We start from the raw sequence: 15,244 nt of genomic DNA, 5'->3' as shown, positions 1-15,244 counted from the left end.
GGGGAAAAATATATGCCTTAATGAAAACTATGCTTTCATTCAAATGCAGTTCAACATTGCATTCATTCAAAAGTATGCCTATAGCATACTCTTCTGGCTATTTTCTTTTGCTTCTGTGAAAGTTATTTTATAACACTGTAATCTTCAGATAACGGATAACAGTTATTCTTGTCTAAATACATGCAAAGAATTTTGTCCATCTATCCCATCTGGCCCTTGCTTCTTCCTGACCCCAAACCAGTTTTGCCTGTGGTTCTACATTTATTTCAATATCCTGATCTCTAACTGTGTCTATTCTTTGGATTATCCATTGAACTGGTTGTAACACCTCATCAGTTAGCTCATTAATCAGTTAAATCTTTAACACATGTTCATTTTTATGTCTATATGTGAGTCATGATTTTACCTTTTTGGGAAAAATTGTTTTCAACTATACTTAGCATTTTGTTTTCTTACTAAATTTCTTAAAAGGATAGGGTTTTGAAATGACATGTAATTTTTACGCTTCCCAATGTCAAATACGTCACGTAATCAACAAAACATTTCTTCTTTTAAATAAATGTCCTCATACTTAGATTTTAAGATGCAAATGAATAGAAGTATATGTTAAGATTTTACCTTGTGTTTAAATTTATTGGAGTTCTTGTTCTCTTTCTTATTGAGGTCAATGAAATAGTGTGTAATACGGTCCTTTGACTTTGAATCCATTTCCCATGAAATCTTGAATGAGTCACATGTAATGTTGCTTATTTTAATGTTATGTGGTACAGGAAGTTCTTCCATCTCTGCTATGCCACTGTCTTGTGATTTGTTTCCTGCAAGAAAACAATGCACAGGTAGTTTCCAACTAATGTATTTTTCTAGGTTGCAAGGCCATCAGTTGTGTTTACATTTCTTTTTTTTTTTCTTTTCTTAAATAAGACTTTTATTTAAAAATTTTATTTATTTGACAGAAAGACATAGAGATAGAGGGAACACAAGCAGGGGGAGTGGGAGAGGGAGAAGCAGGCCTCCCGCTGAGCAGGGAGCCCAACGCAGGTCCTAATCCCAGGCCCCCGGGATCATGACCTGAGCCAAAGGCAGATGTCCAATGACTGAGCCACCCAGGTGCCCTTAAATAAGATTTTTATTTATATATTTGAGAGGGAGAAAGAGAGAGAGAACACAGAGGGAGAGTGAGAGGGAGAAGCAGACTCTCTGCTGAGCAGAGAGCCTGATGTGGGGCTCTATCCCAGGACCCTGAGATTATGACCAGAGCCGAAGGCAGATGCTTAACTGACTGAGCCACCCAGTTGTACCTATGTATATATTTCTGAATTCAACTACCTAATTACTAAATCTGAGACTTCATTATTGTTCATGAAATGGTTTGAGTGTTAATGATAGCTAGCCATTTACAAAGTCATTTTACCAATAAGAAAAAAAGCAAAACTGAACTAGTCCTTACCACTTCTACATTTTCAATTTACTTTTCCAATTTCTGCTTTCACAGAATGTATACAAACAAACAAACAAACAGAAAAAAAAACAAAACACTGATAATCCATTCTTCTAATCTATAAAAGATTGGTCTTACATGGTAGGGTCCATCTGGAAAGAACCAAGAGAACATTTTTCATATACAACTGATCAATTCTGCTTTAATGTCAGATGTTTGAAACTATATGAGGTCACAAATGTTGCTAATGAAAAGAACCCAAATAAAAAATTTTTTTTTCTTTAAAAAAATATCTGAATGACAGTCTATAAAAATTACTCTTCCATTTCCCTTTTGTTTTGGATACTTATATGTAGAAACAGCTTGCAATAGTTATACTACATATACAAATAATATTGAAGACCATTCTCTTACAAGTTATTATGTTAAGGATTATTCCAGGAATTTTTTTACCCATTGTGTCTTGATCAACTTAATTCTGAGTATTAAAACAAAAGATAAGGCTAAAGAGGAAAACAAACAAATGCCATGTTGATTAGTATCATTAAAATCTTGAAGAACTGATCTGACATCTGGTTATTATGAAGACTGCATCCTGCATTTCCAGTTAAAGAAAATGAGAAACTAAAAGATAAACTTTGACAATACAGAGTAGAATCTGATGGATGATAGGTCAAAAATAGAAAAAATATAGGCTTGCCAAGTTTGTTTCATAGATAGGAAAGATATACTGAATCAAATTTCACTCTACTTCTTATGTTCTCTTACCCCAAGCCAACATAAAATTGAATGTCCCAGAGGAGAAAAAATAAATATAATTGTTATTCATATGATAAAATGTGGTAGATCATAAATCAGCTACATAACTAGTTCCTTAACAGAAGAAAATAGCAAATCTTTATCAACAAAAATTAAAACAACGAGTATTATATTGTGACAATACCTTCCATTTCCAGATTAGATTATGTTCTCCTGCCCCCACACTCCTAACTCAACCCCACACTCCTATCTCAACCCCACATTCCTATCTCAACTGTCATATATACTGATATAACTGTTAAACTGATATAAAACTGTTGACAATTGCCAGTCTTATTAAATCTTTGACCCATATTGTCTCATCTCAAGCTGTGTTGTTGCCAGAGGTACCTGATGACAACTGAAAACTAATCTCAAAATAACTTAAGTTCTTAATTGTCATTTCTTGAACAATACTTTTAAAAATCCTTTTCTTCTTTGACCCTCCCCTCTCACCCCAGTTTCTCCTGATTCCCTCTTCATAAAATTCCCACAAAAATTACTCTCTCACTTTTTTCTTTCCTTCTCATCTGGCTTAATGAAATCCCCAAATTGCTTGTGATCTAAATAAAAGTCTTTTAGAAATCAAGGGAGGGGAAGAAACTAAGTGGAAGCCTTTTGATGGACTTGGAAAAGAGAAAGGTGGGTAAATACTCAAACATTCGTAATTGTTCTATTCAGAAAAACTCAAAGTTTTTACCTATTATTCTGATTACAGTTATCTTTAAAATATAAATAATAATACTGAAAAACTTTCTGGACACTGATGGTAAAAGTTTCTGTAGAACTCATCTGCATTATGACTCTCCATATAATTTCATAACAACTGAGTGAAAAAATTATTTAAGATCATAGAAAAAGAAAGCTATTTTGCATTTCACCCAATTTAATTAAGATACAATTTCAATATATAAACACTAAGATACAGAAGCTTGCTATTTAAACTTCCACTGTTACCTGATTCAACCTTAAAGTTATAAAAATTGATTATTACCTAGAATATAATATTTTGTTTTGTATTTTTTTCTAATAGTTAAAATTTGAAGAAAAAGGTTTATATTAAAATGTAGAAAGTTTTCTTAAATCCTATTTTACCATTCAGAATATAAAGCTCAAATCTATTAAGAACTTGTTATAAAAGAATCTTTATTTCCTATCTACTTATCATAATTCCTAGTTCTTTTTTTTTTAAGATTTTATATATCTATTTGACAGAGATCACAAGTAGGCAGAGAGGCAGGCAGAGAGAGAGGAAGGGAAGCAGGCTCCCTGCTGAGCAGAGAGCCTGATTTGGGGCTGGATCTCAAGACCCTGGGATCATGACCTGAGTGGAAGGCAGAGGCTTTAACCCACTGAGCCACCAGGCGCCCCCATACTTCCTAGTTCTTAACAAAGCCACTAGATTAACCTCTCTGCAGCTTTCTTATTTGGGTAGAAGTAGTAAAAAAATTAGTTTAAACCAGTCCTATCAGTTTATATGTAACTTCTTTCCTCTTCACCCTCTGTGAATCAATTTTTAACTGAGATTTTGAGATAAGTGACAGAAGACAATGATTCTGTCTGTAAAATCAGTGAAACAACAGTGATTCACATGACACCAACATTCAATAAGCAGCCAGTACAATCTTAGAGCTGTACAATCAAGTGCATTTCTAAATGCAGCTTCCATTTCTTTTTTTTTTTTCAATTTTCACTTTTTAATTTAAAAAGTAAGGTATAAAATATTTATCTGTGAGAGTTAAGAAACAATTTTGTCATAAGTATGTAGGACCCTACTAATCTCAAACAATTTCTATAAAACAGTATTATATTCTTTTATTAGGTGTTAAAAGATAGCTACCATATAAAGTATAACCAAGTGAGAAATTAAATACTGAAGAAAATAACTCCCAAATATCAGAAGCTCTCCCTTGAAAAGATTAATTTGATTGTAGCAATGGCTAAAGTAGAATTAATATGAAGAACTAGTAGAGTAAGTCTGTGTATGTGCAAATGTTAAAATTGTTTTACCATGGGGTAACTGGGTGGCTCAGGTGGTTAAGTGTGACTCTTGGTTTCGGCTCAGGTCATGATCCCAGGGTTGAGAGACTGAGCCTTCCCCTCTGTGCTAAATCTATTAATTGTTGGAAAGCATTTTTGGTCTGTATTTTTAATGATATTAATATCATTAATATCATTAAATGATATTAAACTCCCCCAAAACTGCCTATTGGGACTTTTATATTAAACTCTGGGAAACTTTCTAAGATAACTAAAAATCAGAATGTGATACCAATCTTCTTAGAATATAAAATAAAATCTCTACCTTCAATGATTTGTTGCTATACTTTTAGCAGGTGTTGAACTCAAGTGGCTTCTCATATTGACCCTGACAAATCACTTAGATTTGTAAAGCTGATTGAGGATCCTTATTACACTGTCACTTAGTTATGTGTCTCTTCATATTTATTTTTGTTAGTTATTACAACTTTTACTAAGTTGCAATTATCTATATATCAAAAGTACACAACAAAAAACTACAAAGATGTAAAAATTAGCTCTTGCCTCAAGGATATAAAATGTGGGAAATATCATAATAAAATTATGTTATGTGATAACATAATTTAACTGAAAGACCATATTAAGGGAATAAAATCATGATTCAGAAGACATGAAACTCTTTGTTGTAGGAGAAGGTTTTTGTTTTTTTTTTTTAAATTGGGATGTTATTAAAAGGCAACCAATGGAATGGGAGAAGATATATGCAAATGACAGTACAGATATAAGGTTTATATCCAGGATCTATAAAGAACTCCTCAAACTCAACACACACAAAACAGATAATCGTATCAAAAAATGGGAAGAAGATATGAACAGACACTTTTCCAATGAAGACATACAAATGGCTATCAGACACATGAACAAATGCTCATCATCACTAGCCATCAGGGAGATTCAAATTAAAACCACATTGAGATACCACTTTACACCAGTTAGAATGGCCAAAATTAGCAAGATAGGAAACTACATGTGTTAGAGAGGATGTGGAGAAAGGGGAACCCTCTTACACTGTTGGTGGGAATGCAAGTTAGTGCAGCCACTTTGGAGAACAGTGTGGAGATTCTTCAAGAAATTAAAAATAGAGCTTCCCTATGACCCTGCAATTGCACTGCTGGGTATTTACCCCAAAGATACAGATGTAGTGAAAAGAAGGGCCATCTGTACCCCATTGTATATAGCAGTAATGACCACGGTCGCCAAACTGTGGAAAGAACCAAGATGCCCTTCAATGGATGAATGGATAAGGAAGATGTGGTCCATATACACGATGGAGTATTATGCCTCCATTAGAAAGGATGAATACCCAACTTTTGTAGCAACATGGACGGGACTGGAAGAGATTATGCTGAGTGAAGTAAGTCAAGCAGAGAGAGTCAAGTATCATATGGTTTCACTTATTTGTGGAGCATAACAAAGGACATGGAGGACATTGGGAGATGGAGAGGAGAAGGAAGTTGAGGGAAATTGGAAGGGGAGGTGAACCATGAGAGACTATGGACTCTGAAAAAGAACCTGAGGATTTTGAAGTGGCGGGGGGTGGGAGGTTGGGGGAACCAGGTGGTGGGTAATAGGGAGGGCACGTATTGCATGGAGCACTGGGTGTTGTGCAAAAACAATAAATACTGTTATGTTGAAAAAATAAATAAATAAAAAATTTTTAAAAATTGGGATGTTATTGATATATAATATATTGTGTAAGCTTAAAGTTTACAATTCTGTTGATTTGATAAATATATATATATATATTTATATTTATTTATTGCAATATGATTACCACTATAGAATTGGCTAACACCTCCATCATGTCCCAAATTTAACATTTCCTTTTCATGGTAATAACATTTAAGATCTGGTTTCTAAGCAGTTTTGAAGTATACAATATAGTATTGTTAACTATAACCACAATGTTGTGAGAGAAGCAGAATTTCAACAAGTGAAGACAGTAGTGAAAAAGTTGAGGACACAGCTTCTAAATGGAGGCAATAGTAAAAGCATTAAGAAACAGTACATCTTTCCACTGAGGGACATTGCTCCAGAGGCTAAACCGGGGTGAAGCCCACATGGGGTCAGCGTGGTCCCAGGTCCCGCATGGTCACAGAAGGATCGGGGGTGTCGGAGTGTCGCAGAGCTCGCAGGTATTAGAACGGAGAAGCCGGCTACAGAGACAGAGCCGAGGACTGAACTCTCAGCTTGGGGTTACCTTGAACTGGTCGCAGGCTGGGTGAGCTCGGAGTGCGGCTAGAGGCTGGGGATACGGGAGTGATTGGGTGCTGTCCTCTGGGGGCGCACTGAGGACTGGGGCCCTGGGCTCTCGGCTCCTCTGGGCGGGAGACCAGGAGGCCGCCATTTTCATTCCGTCCTCCGGAACTCTACGGAAAGCGTTCAGGGAACAGAAGCCCCCAAAAGTGAACCCGAGCAGATTACTTAGTCCGGCCCCTGGTAAGGGCGGTGCAATTCCACCTCGGGCAAAGACACTTGAGAGTCACTACAACAGACCCCTCCCCCAGAAGATCAACAAAATATCCAGCCAGGACGAAGTTCATCCATCAAGGAAAGCAGGTTCAATTCCTAAGACAGCAGCGGAATTCCAGAGGAGGAGAAAGCAAAGGACGGAACTCATGATTTCTTTCTCCCCATGATTCTTTAGTCTTGTGGTTAATTCAATTTTTTTTCAATTTTTTTTCTTTCTTTTTTCTTCTTCTGCTAAATTTTTAAAAACTTTTACCCTTTTTTAACGTTTTTTGACTAGTTTATCTAAATATATATATTTTTTCTTTCTTTTTTATATTTTTTCTTTATTTGATTTATTTTTTCAATTTTTTTCTTTTTTTTTTCTGAATCTCTTTTTATCCCCTTTCTTCCCCCCACAATTTGGGGTCTCTTCTGATTTGGGTACAGTGCATTTTTTGGGGGTCTTTGCCACCCTTTTAGTAGTTTATTTGCTCCTTCATATCCTCTTATCTGGACAAAATGACAAGGTAGAAAAAATCACCACAAACAAAAGAACAAGAGGCAGTACCGAAGGCTAGGGACCTAAACAACACAGACATTGGTAATATGTCACATCAAGAGTTCAGAATGATGATTCTGAACGTTCTAGCCGGGCTCGAAAAAGGTATGGAAGATATAAGAGAAACCCTCTCTGGAGAGATAAAAGCCCTTTCTGGAGAAATTAAAGAACTAAAATCTAACCAAGTTGAAATCAAAAAAGCTATTAATGAGGTGCAATCAAAAATGGAGGCTCTCACTGCTAGGATAAATGAGGCAGAAGAAAGTATTAGTGATCTAGAAGACCAAATGACAGAGAATAAAGAAGCCGAGCAAAAGAGGGACAAACAGCTACTGGACCACGAGGGGAGAATTTGAGAGATAAGTGACACCATAAGACGAAACAACATTAGAATAATTGGGATTCTAGAAGAAGGAGAGAGGGGAGCAGAAGGTCTATTGGAGAGAATTTCCCTAATATGGCAAAGGGAACAAGCATCAAAATCCAGGAGGTGCAGAGAACCCCCCTCAAAGTCAACAAGAATAGGTCCACACCCCGTCACCTAATAGTAAAATTTACAAGTCTTAGTGACAAAGAGAAAATCCTGAAAGCAGCCCGGGAAAAGAAGTCTATAACATACAATGGTCAAAATATTAGATTGGCAGCAGACTTATCCACAGAGACCTGGCAGGCCAGAAAGAGCTGGCATGATATATTCAGAGCACTCAACGAGAAAAACATGCAGCCAAGAATACTCTATCCAGCTAGGCTATCATTGAAAATAGAAGGAGAGATCAAAAGCTTCCAGGACAAACAAAAACTGAAAGAATTTGCAAACACCAAACCAGCTCTCCAGGAAATATTGAAAGGGGTCCTCTAAGCAAAGAGAGAGCCTAAAAGTAGTAGATCAGAAAGGTACAGAGAAAGTATACAGTAACAGTCACCTTACAGGCTAATAATGGCACTAAATTCATATCTCTCAATAGTTGCCCTGAATGTTAATGGGCTAAATGCCCCAATCAAAAGACACAGGGTATCAGAATGGATAAAAAAACAAAACCCATCAATATGTTGCTTACAAGAAACTCATTTTAGATGCGAAGACACCTCCAGATTTAAAGTGAGAGGGTGGGAAACAATTTACCATGCTAATGGGCATCAGAAGAAAGCTGGGGTGGCAATCCTTATATCAGATCAATTAGATTTTAAGCCAAAGACTATAATAAGAGATGAGGAAGGACACTATCCTACTCAAAGGGTCTGTCCAACAAGAAGATCTAACAATTTTCAATATCTATGCCCCTAACGTGGGAGCAGCCAACTATATCAACCAATTAACAAAATCAAAGAAACACATCAATAATAATACAATAATAGTAGGGGACTTTAACAGTCCCCTCACTGAAATGGACAGATCATCCAAGCAAAAGATCAGCAAGGAAATAAAGGCCTTAAATGACACACTGGACCAGATGGACATCACAGATATATTCAGAACATTTAATCCCAAAGCAACAGAATACACATTCTTCTCTAATGCACATGGAACAATCTCCAGAATAGATCACATCCTGGGTCACAAATAAGGTCTCAACCAGTATCAAAAGATTGGATCATTCCCTGCATATTTTCAGACCACAATGCTCTGAAGCTAGAACTCAATCACAAGACGAAAGCTGGAAAGAACCCAAATACATGGAGACTAAACAGCATCATTCTAAAGAAATGGAAGGAAAACTTCCAAACTCATTTTATGAGGCCAGCATCACCTTGATCCCAAAACCAGACAAGGATCCCACCAAAAAAGAGAACTACAGACCAATATCCTTGATGAACACAGATGCAAAAATTCTCACCAAAATACTAGCCAGTAGGATTCAACAGTACATTAAAAGGATTATTCACCACGATCAAGTGGGATTTATTCCAGGGCTGCAGGGTTGGTTCAACATCCGCAAATCAATCAATGTGATAGAACACATTAATAAAAGAAAGAACAAGAACCATATGATACTCTCAATAGATGCTGAAAAAGCATTTGACAAAGTACAGCATCCCTTCCTGATCAAAACTCTTCAAAGTGTAGGGATAGAGGGCACATACCTCAATATTATCAAAGCCATCTATGAAAAACCCACCGCAAATATCATTCTCAATGGAGAAAAACTGAAAGCTTTTCCGTTAAGGTCAGGAACACGGCAGGGATGTCCATTATCACCACTGCTATTCAACATAGTACTAGAAGTCCTAGCCTCAGCAATCAGACAACAAAAAGAAATTAAAGGCATCCAAATCGGCAAAGAAGAAGTCAAACTATCACTCTTCACATATGATATGATACTATATGTGGAAAACCCAAAAGACTCCACTCCAAAACTGCTAGAACTTGTACAGGAATTCAGTAAAGTGTCAGGATATAAAATCAATGCACAGAAATCAGTTGCATTTCTGTACATCAACAACAAGACAGAAGAAAGAGAAATTAAGGAGGCAATCCCATTTACAATTGCACCCAAAACTATAAGATACCTAGGAATAAACCTAATCAAAGAGGCTAAGAATCTATACACAGAAAACTATAAAGTACTCATGAAAGAAACTGAGGAAGACACAAAGAAACGGAAAATTGTTCCATGCTCCGGGATTGGAAGAATAAATATTGTGACAATGTCCAGGCTACTTAAAGCAATCTACACATTTAAAGCAATCCCTATCAAAATACCATCCATTTTTTTCAAAGAAATGGAACAAATAATCCTCGAATTTATATGGAACCAGAAAAGACCTCGAATAGCCAAAGGAATACCGACACATAGATCAATGGAACAGAATAGAGAGCCCAGAAATAGACCCTCAACTCTATGGTCAACTCATCTTCGACAAAGCAGGAAAGAATGTCCAATGGAAAAAAGAAAGCCTCTTCAATAAATAGTGCTGGGAAAATTGGACAGCCACATGCAGAAAAAGAAATTGGACCACTTCCTTACAGCACACACGAAAATAGACTCCAAATGGATGAAGGACCTCAATGTGAGAAAGGAATCCATCAAAATCCTTGAGGAGAATGCAGGCAGCAACCTCTTCGACCTCAGCCACAGCAACATCTTCCTAGGAACATTGGCAAAGGCAAGGAAAGCAAGGGCAAAAATGAACTATTGGGATTTCCTCAAAATCAAAAGCTTTTGCACAGCAAAGGAAACAGTTAACAAAACCAAAAGACAACTGACAGAATGGGAGAAGATATTTGCAAACGACGTATCAGATAAAGGGCTAGTATCCAAAATTTATAAGGAACTTAGCAAACTCAACACCCAAAGAACAAACAATCCAATCAAGAAATGGGCAGAGGATATGAACAGACATTTCTGCAAAGAAGACGTCAAAATGGCCAACAGACACATGAAAAAGTGCTCCACATCACTCGGCATCAGGGAAATACAAATCAAAACCACAGTGAGATATCACCTCACACCAGTCAGAATGGCTAAAATTAACAAGTCAGGAAATGACAGATGCTGGCAAGGATGCGGAGAAAGGGGAACCCTCCTACACTGTTGGTGGGATTGCAAGCTGGTGCAACCACTCTGGAAAACAGCATGGAGGTTCCTCAAAATGTTGAAATAGAACTACCCTATGACCCAGCAATTGCACTACTGTGTATTTACCCTAAAGATACAAACGCAGTGATCCGAAGGGGCACGTGTACCCGAATGTTTATAGCAGCAATGTCTACAATAGCCAAACTATGGAAAGAACCAAGATGTCCATCAACAGATGAGTGGATAAAGAAGATGTGGTATATATACACAATGGAATGCTATGCAGCCATCAAAGGAAATGAAATCTTGCCATTTGTGATGACGTGGATGGAACTAGAGGGTATCATGCTGAGTGAAATAAGTCAATCGGAGAAAGACAACTATCATATGATCTCCCTGATATGAGGACATGGAGATGCAACATGGGGGCTTAGGGGGATAGGAGAAGAATAAATGAAACAAGATGGGATTGGGAGGGAGACAAACCATAAATGACTCTTAATCTCACAAAACAAACTTGGGGTTGCTGGGGGGAGTTGGGGTTGGAAGAGGGGGAGGGGGTTAAGGACATTGGGGAGGGTATGTGCTATCATGAGTGCTGTGAAGTGTGTAAACCTGGAGATTCACAGACCTGTACCCCTGGGGATAAAAATACATTATATGTTTATAAAAAAAAAAAATTGGAAGGGTAGGCGAACCATAAGAGACTATGGACTCTGAAAAACAACCTGAGGGTTTTGAAGGGGCGGGGGTGGGAGGTTGGGGGAACCAGGTGGTGGGTAATAGGGAGGGCATGTATTGCATGGAGCACTGGGTGTTGTGCAAAAACAATGAATACTGTTACACTGAAAAAGAAAATTAAAACAAACAAACAAAAAGAAACAGTACATCTTTTAGGTAATTCAGCACAGGGTATAGGAAAAAATACTGAACAAGAACACTGAAAAAGAAGACTAGAAATGTGGCATAGAAGTTGAAGCATTATCTAAGAGAAAAAACTTATGACTGATTTAGATGGAGTTCAATATGTATAAAACTGAAGATGAAATTTTAGTAAAATTTATTGTCAGACTCATATAATTAGTTCAAATGTGCCCCCAAACACCAAGAAAGCAATTTTTAAATATCCATGAGTGTCCAATATAAATCCACATTTTTAAAGACAGAAGCGCTGTATGTATGTATGTATGTATGTATGTATATATGTATTACATTTATTTGTTTGAGAAAGAGAACAAGCATGAGGTGGGGGGAAGGGGCAGAGGGAGAGGGAAAAGCAGACTCCTTGCTGAGCAGGAAGCCAGATGTGGGTCTTAACCCCAGGAGCTGGAGATCATGACCTGACACTAAGGCAGACACTGTTAACAGACTGAGGCACCCCACAAGCTCTTTATTTAAAGGACCTTGAGAAGATTTAGACTCACTAAAACATTTTAGCCTACAAAAGAATAATAGTCCACTTCACATCTACCTTCAGTATCACATACTTCCATCTATGAATAAAAAACCAGTGTAGTTACATCACTATGAATTTCTATATATCCATATACATATCTAGATGTAAATATATTCTATAAATTATCCAATCTGTAAGAAATAGAGATACTTTAAGTTTGCTTTTTAAAATTTTTTTTCCCCTTCCCCCTCAAGAATTAGAAAAGCTGTTCTAAACAAACATTAGCCATTATAATTATTATTCCTTTATTTCAGGACCATTTTTCAGAATAGAAATTATGCAACATAATCTTTTTGTCTCATTTATAACATGTATATGTATTCATCTGTGTGAATATACAATACATACATACAATGATACTATATTTTTAATACATTTATACAGATTTAAATTACTTGCTATTAAAGTTCTTTGCTAAACTCATTAGAATCTGCAATGTTTTCTTTATATTTATCTTTTTGAAAAATATAGCAGAGAAAAAACTTACTTGGTTATCAAGATTACCTCATGAAGTGTATGACCCAATTTGATTAAGCTAAAAAAAGTTTTATCTTGAGTAAGATTTAAAGTATCACCTGCTTAATAACCTAAATGTACTCTTGAAACAATTGCAATAGAGCATGTTTCTTTTTTTTGAGGACCTTTATATTTTTAGTGTATTTATTGTACCATTGTCCCTTTGCCCATCAATTTTATTGTGAAAATGAGTGGTTTTCTTCCTCCCAGTATCTTCTCTAAAGCATACAATAGAAGCCAATCTAGAATCTTAGTTATAGTAGTTAAAAGGACATAAATTACTCAATTTGAATAAAGTAAGAAAATGTTTTTTAAAAATAATAAAGGTAGTTAGTTTTAATAATACACCTCAAGCTATCTTTCTAAGAAAGAAATTGCAGGTATTAGATTACTTCCCTTAAATATAGCAACCATGGGGCAATTTTCTCATATCATATCTTTTTTTCTTTACTAAAATTTAGTGATTTAAAAAAATCTGCCTCCACAGTACATATAGGAGGCTTTATTTTAAAATTAAAATTATAAGTGTATACATATATAAAATAATATATATTTTAATAATTTTCTTTACAAAGTCAGAGATATAGTCTGCTGAGGGAAAAGTACTTTCCCCTTCATAAAAACATTAAAATACTGCCATACTTTAATTTTATCATTATAATTATTTTTTAAATGCTGCAATACTTTTAAAATCCTGAAAGAAAAACTAATTGACAGTAATAAAACTCAAAATAGTAACCACAACAAAATGTGAAACTGTTCTATGCTTTATTTACAATAAATTCTAAAAATTAAAAATACTCCTAATGATAACACTGAATATTACTGAAACTTTTAGAAAAGAAACACAAAGAAAATAAAAATCACTAGTAATCTCTATTAACATATTGTGCTTAATATTTTGTAAACCATTTTTTATTTAATAAACTGTGAACATTTTCACATGACTACACATAATTCTAATCTTGGTGTATTTTATTCCACTGATCAGTCATCCTGATACTAGACATGTAGATTGTTTCCAGTGTTTTCCTGTAATAACACTTCAGTCAAATTTATATACATTTTTGTATATGTCTATGATTATCTTTGGACAAATCCCAAGAAATGACAATGTTGAATCACAATTGGTTTCAGCAATTTGTATTTCCAACTACTCCAAGTGTCTTTTTTTTTTTTACACCTTATCAATTCCATTTATTGCTATTTAAAATATACATGTGTTATGATGGGAAAAAGCAAAAAAATGAGTATTGACCTAGACCTTACACCATACACAAAAATTAGCTCAAAATTGATTTTTAAAATGTAAAACATAAAAATCATAAAGCTTTTAGAAAAAGAAAAAAACCAACAGCAAATCTTTGGGATATAGTCTAAGTGAAGAGTTCTTAGACTTAGACCAAAATTCAATCCATAAAAGGAAAAACATTTAGATCCTCCCACCCATCAATCCTCCCGCCTACTTGAAGTGTCCTTCTACCATGGTAGAAGGTACACTCATTTCTCGTTAGTAAGGTGTCTAAAACATTTTGCTTTCTATATCTTGATGCCATTGTGTATTTATATAAGAAATATATGTGTAAAATACAAATATACATATTTTAAGTATCAAAAATTATACACACACTTACAGACTGTATATAGCACCATTTGCACTCAAGAAAAATGTAAACAAACATAAAGATGAAGTATTAAATCATAACTCCATAAAATTAACTGTAGTACATACCACACTACTGTAATAATTTCATAACCACCTTCTGTTGCTACTGCAGTGAGCTCAAGTGTTGCAAGTATATGCTTAAAATGCTGTCTGATGCTAATCATCTCCACATGAGCAGTCTGTCTCTCCACTAAATTGATTACAGCAACAAAAAGTAGTCTCTTGCAGTTCTCAAGTATTTGTCATTGCTTACTACAACACTGTAAATCTTGAATAACACCATAAGAGACCCATATGAAGTGCCATTAATGATGCTGGAAGTGCTCCCTAAAAGCAGAGAATGTCATGACATTACAAGAAAAAGCTGAATTGCTTTATATGCACTGTAGATTGTGATCTGCCTCTGTGGTTGCCCACCATTTTAAGATAAACAAATCCAGTGTAAGAACCATTGTAAGAAAAAAAAAAGAAAGAAAGAAAACAAAATTCATGAGGCTGTCACTGCAGCTATACTAGCAGGCATGAAAACCTTGCATTTTTTGTGATTTTTTTTTAATCATATTGAAAACACATCTTTTGTGCGGGTGCAGGATTGTGATAAGAAAGGTATATCTATAGACCTAACATGATTCGAGAAAAAAACTATACGACAACTTAAAGCAGAAGGAAGGAGAAGGATCTAAAACTAGAGAATTTACTGCCAGCAAAGGATGGTTTGATAATTTTAGAAAAAAATTTAGCTTAAAAAAATGTCAGTGTCATAGGAGAGGCAGATTCTGCCATCCATGTGGCAGCAGATGAG

General features: G+C 35.5%; 1 protein-coding gene across 1 annotated transcript in view; it reads right to left on the bottom strand.

The window, feature by feature from the left end:
• PHYHIPL (phytanoyl-CoA 2-hydroxylase interacting protein like) overlaps positions 1–15,244 on the bottom strand; it is a 94,876-nt gene that overhangs the window by 15,178 nt on the left and 64,454 nt on the right. The window contains exon 2 of the mRNA XM_046027093.1: positions 619–815. Coding sequence (XP_045883049.1) covers positions 619–815 — 197 coding nt within the window. The remainder of the gene's footprint in view (positions 1–618; positions 816–15,244) is intronic.

This window comes from Meles meles, chromosome 13 (genome assembly GCF_922984935.1).
Source record: "Meles meles chromosome 13, mMelMel3.1 paternal haplotype, whole genome shotgun sequence".
Classification (NCBI taxonomy): Eukaryota; Metazoa; Chordata; class Mammalia; order Carnivora; family Mustelidae; genus Meles; species Meles meles.
The sequence above is the reverse complement of the archived record's forward strand: the minus strand, read 5'-3'. Positions and strand labels throughout refer to the sequence as shown.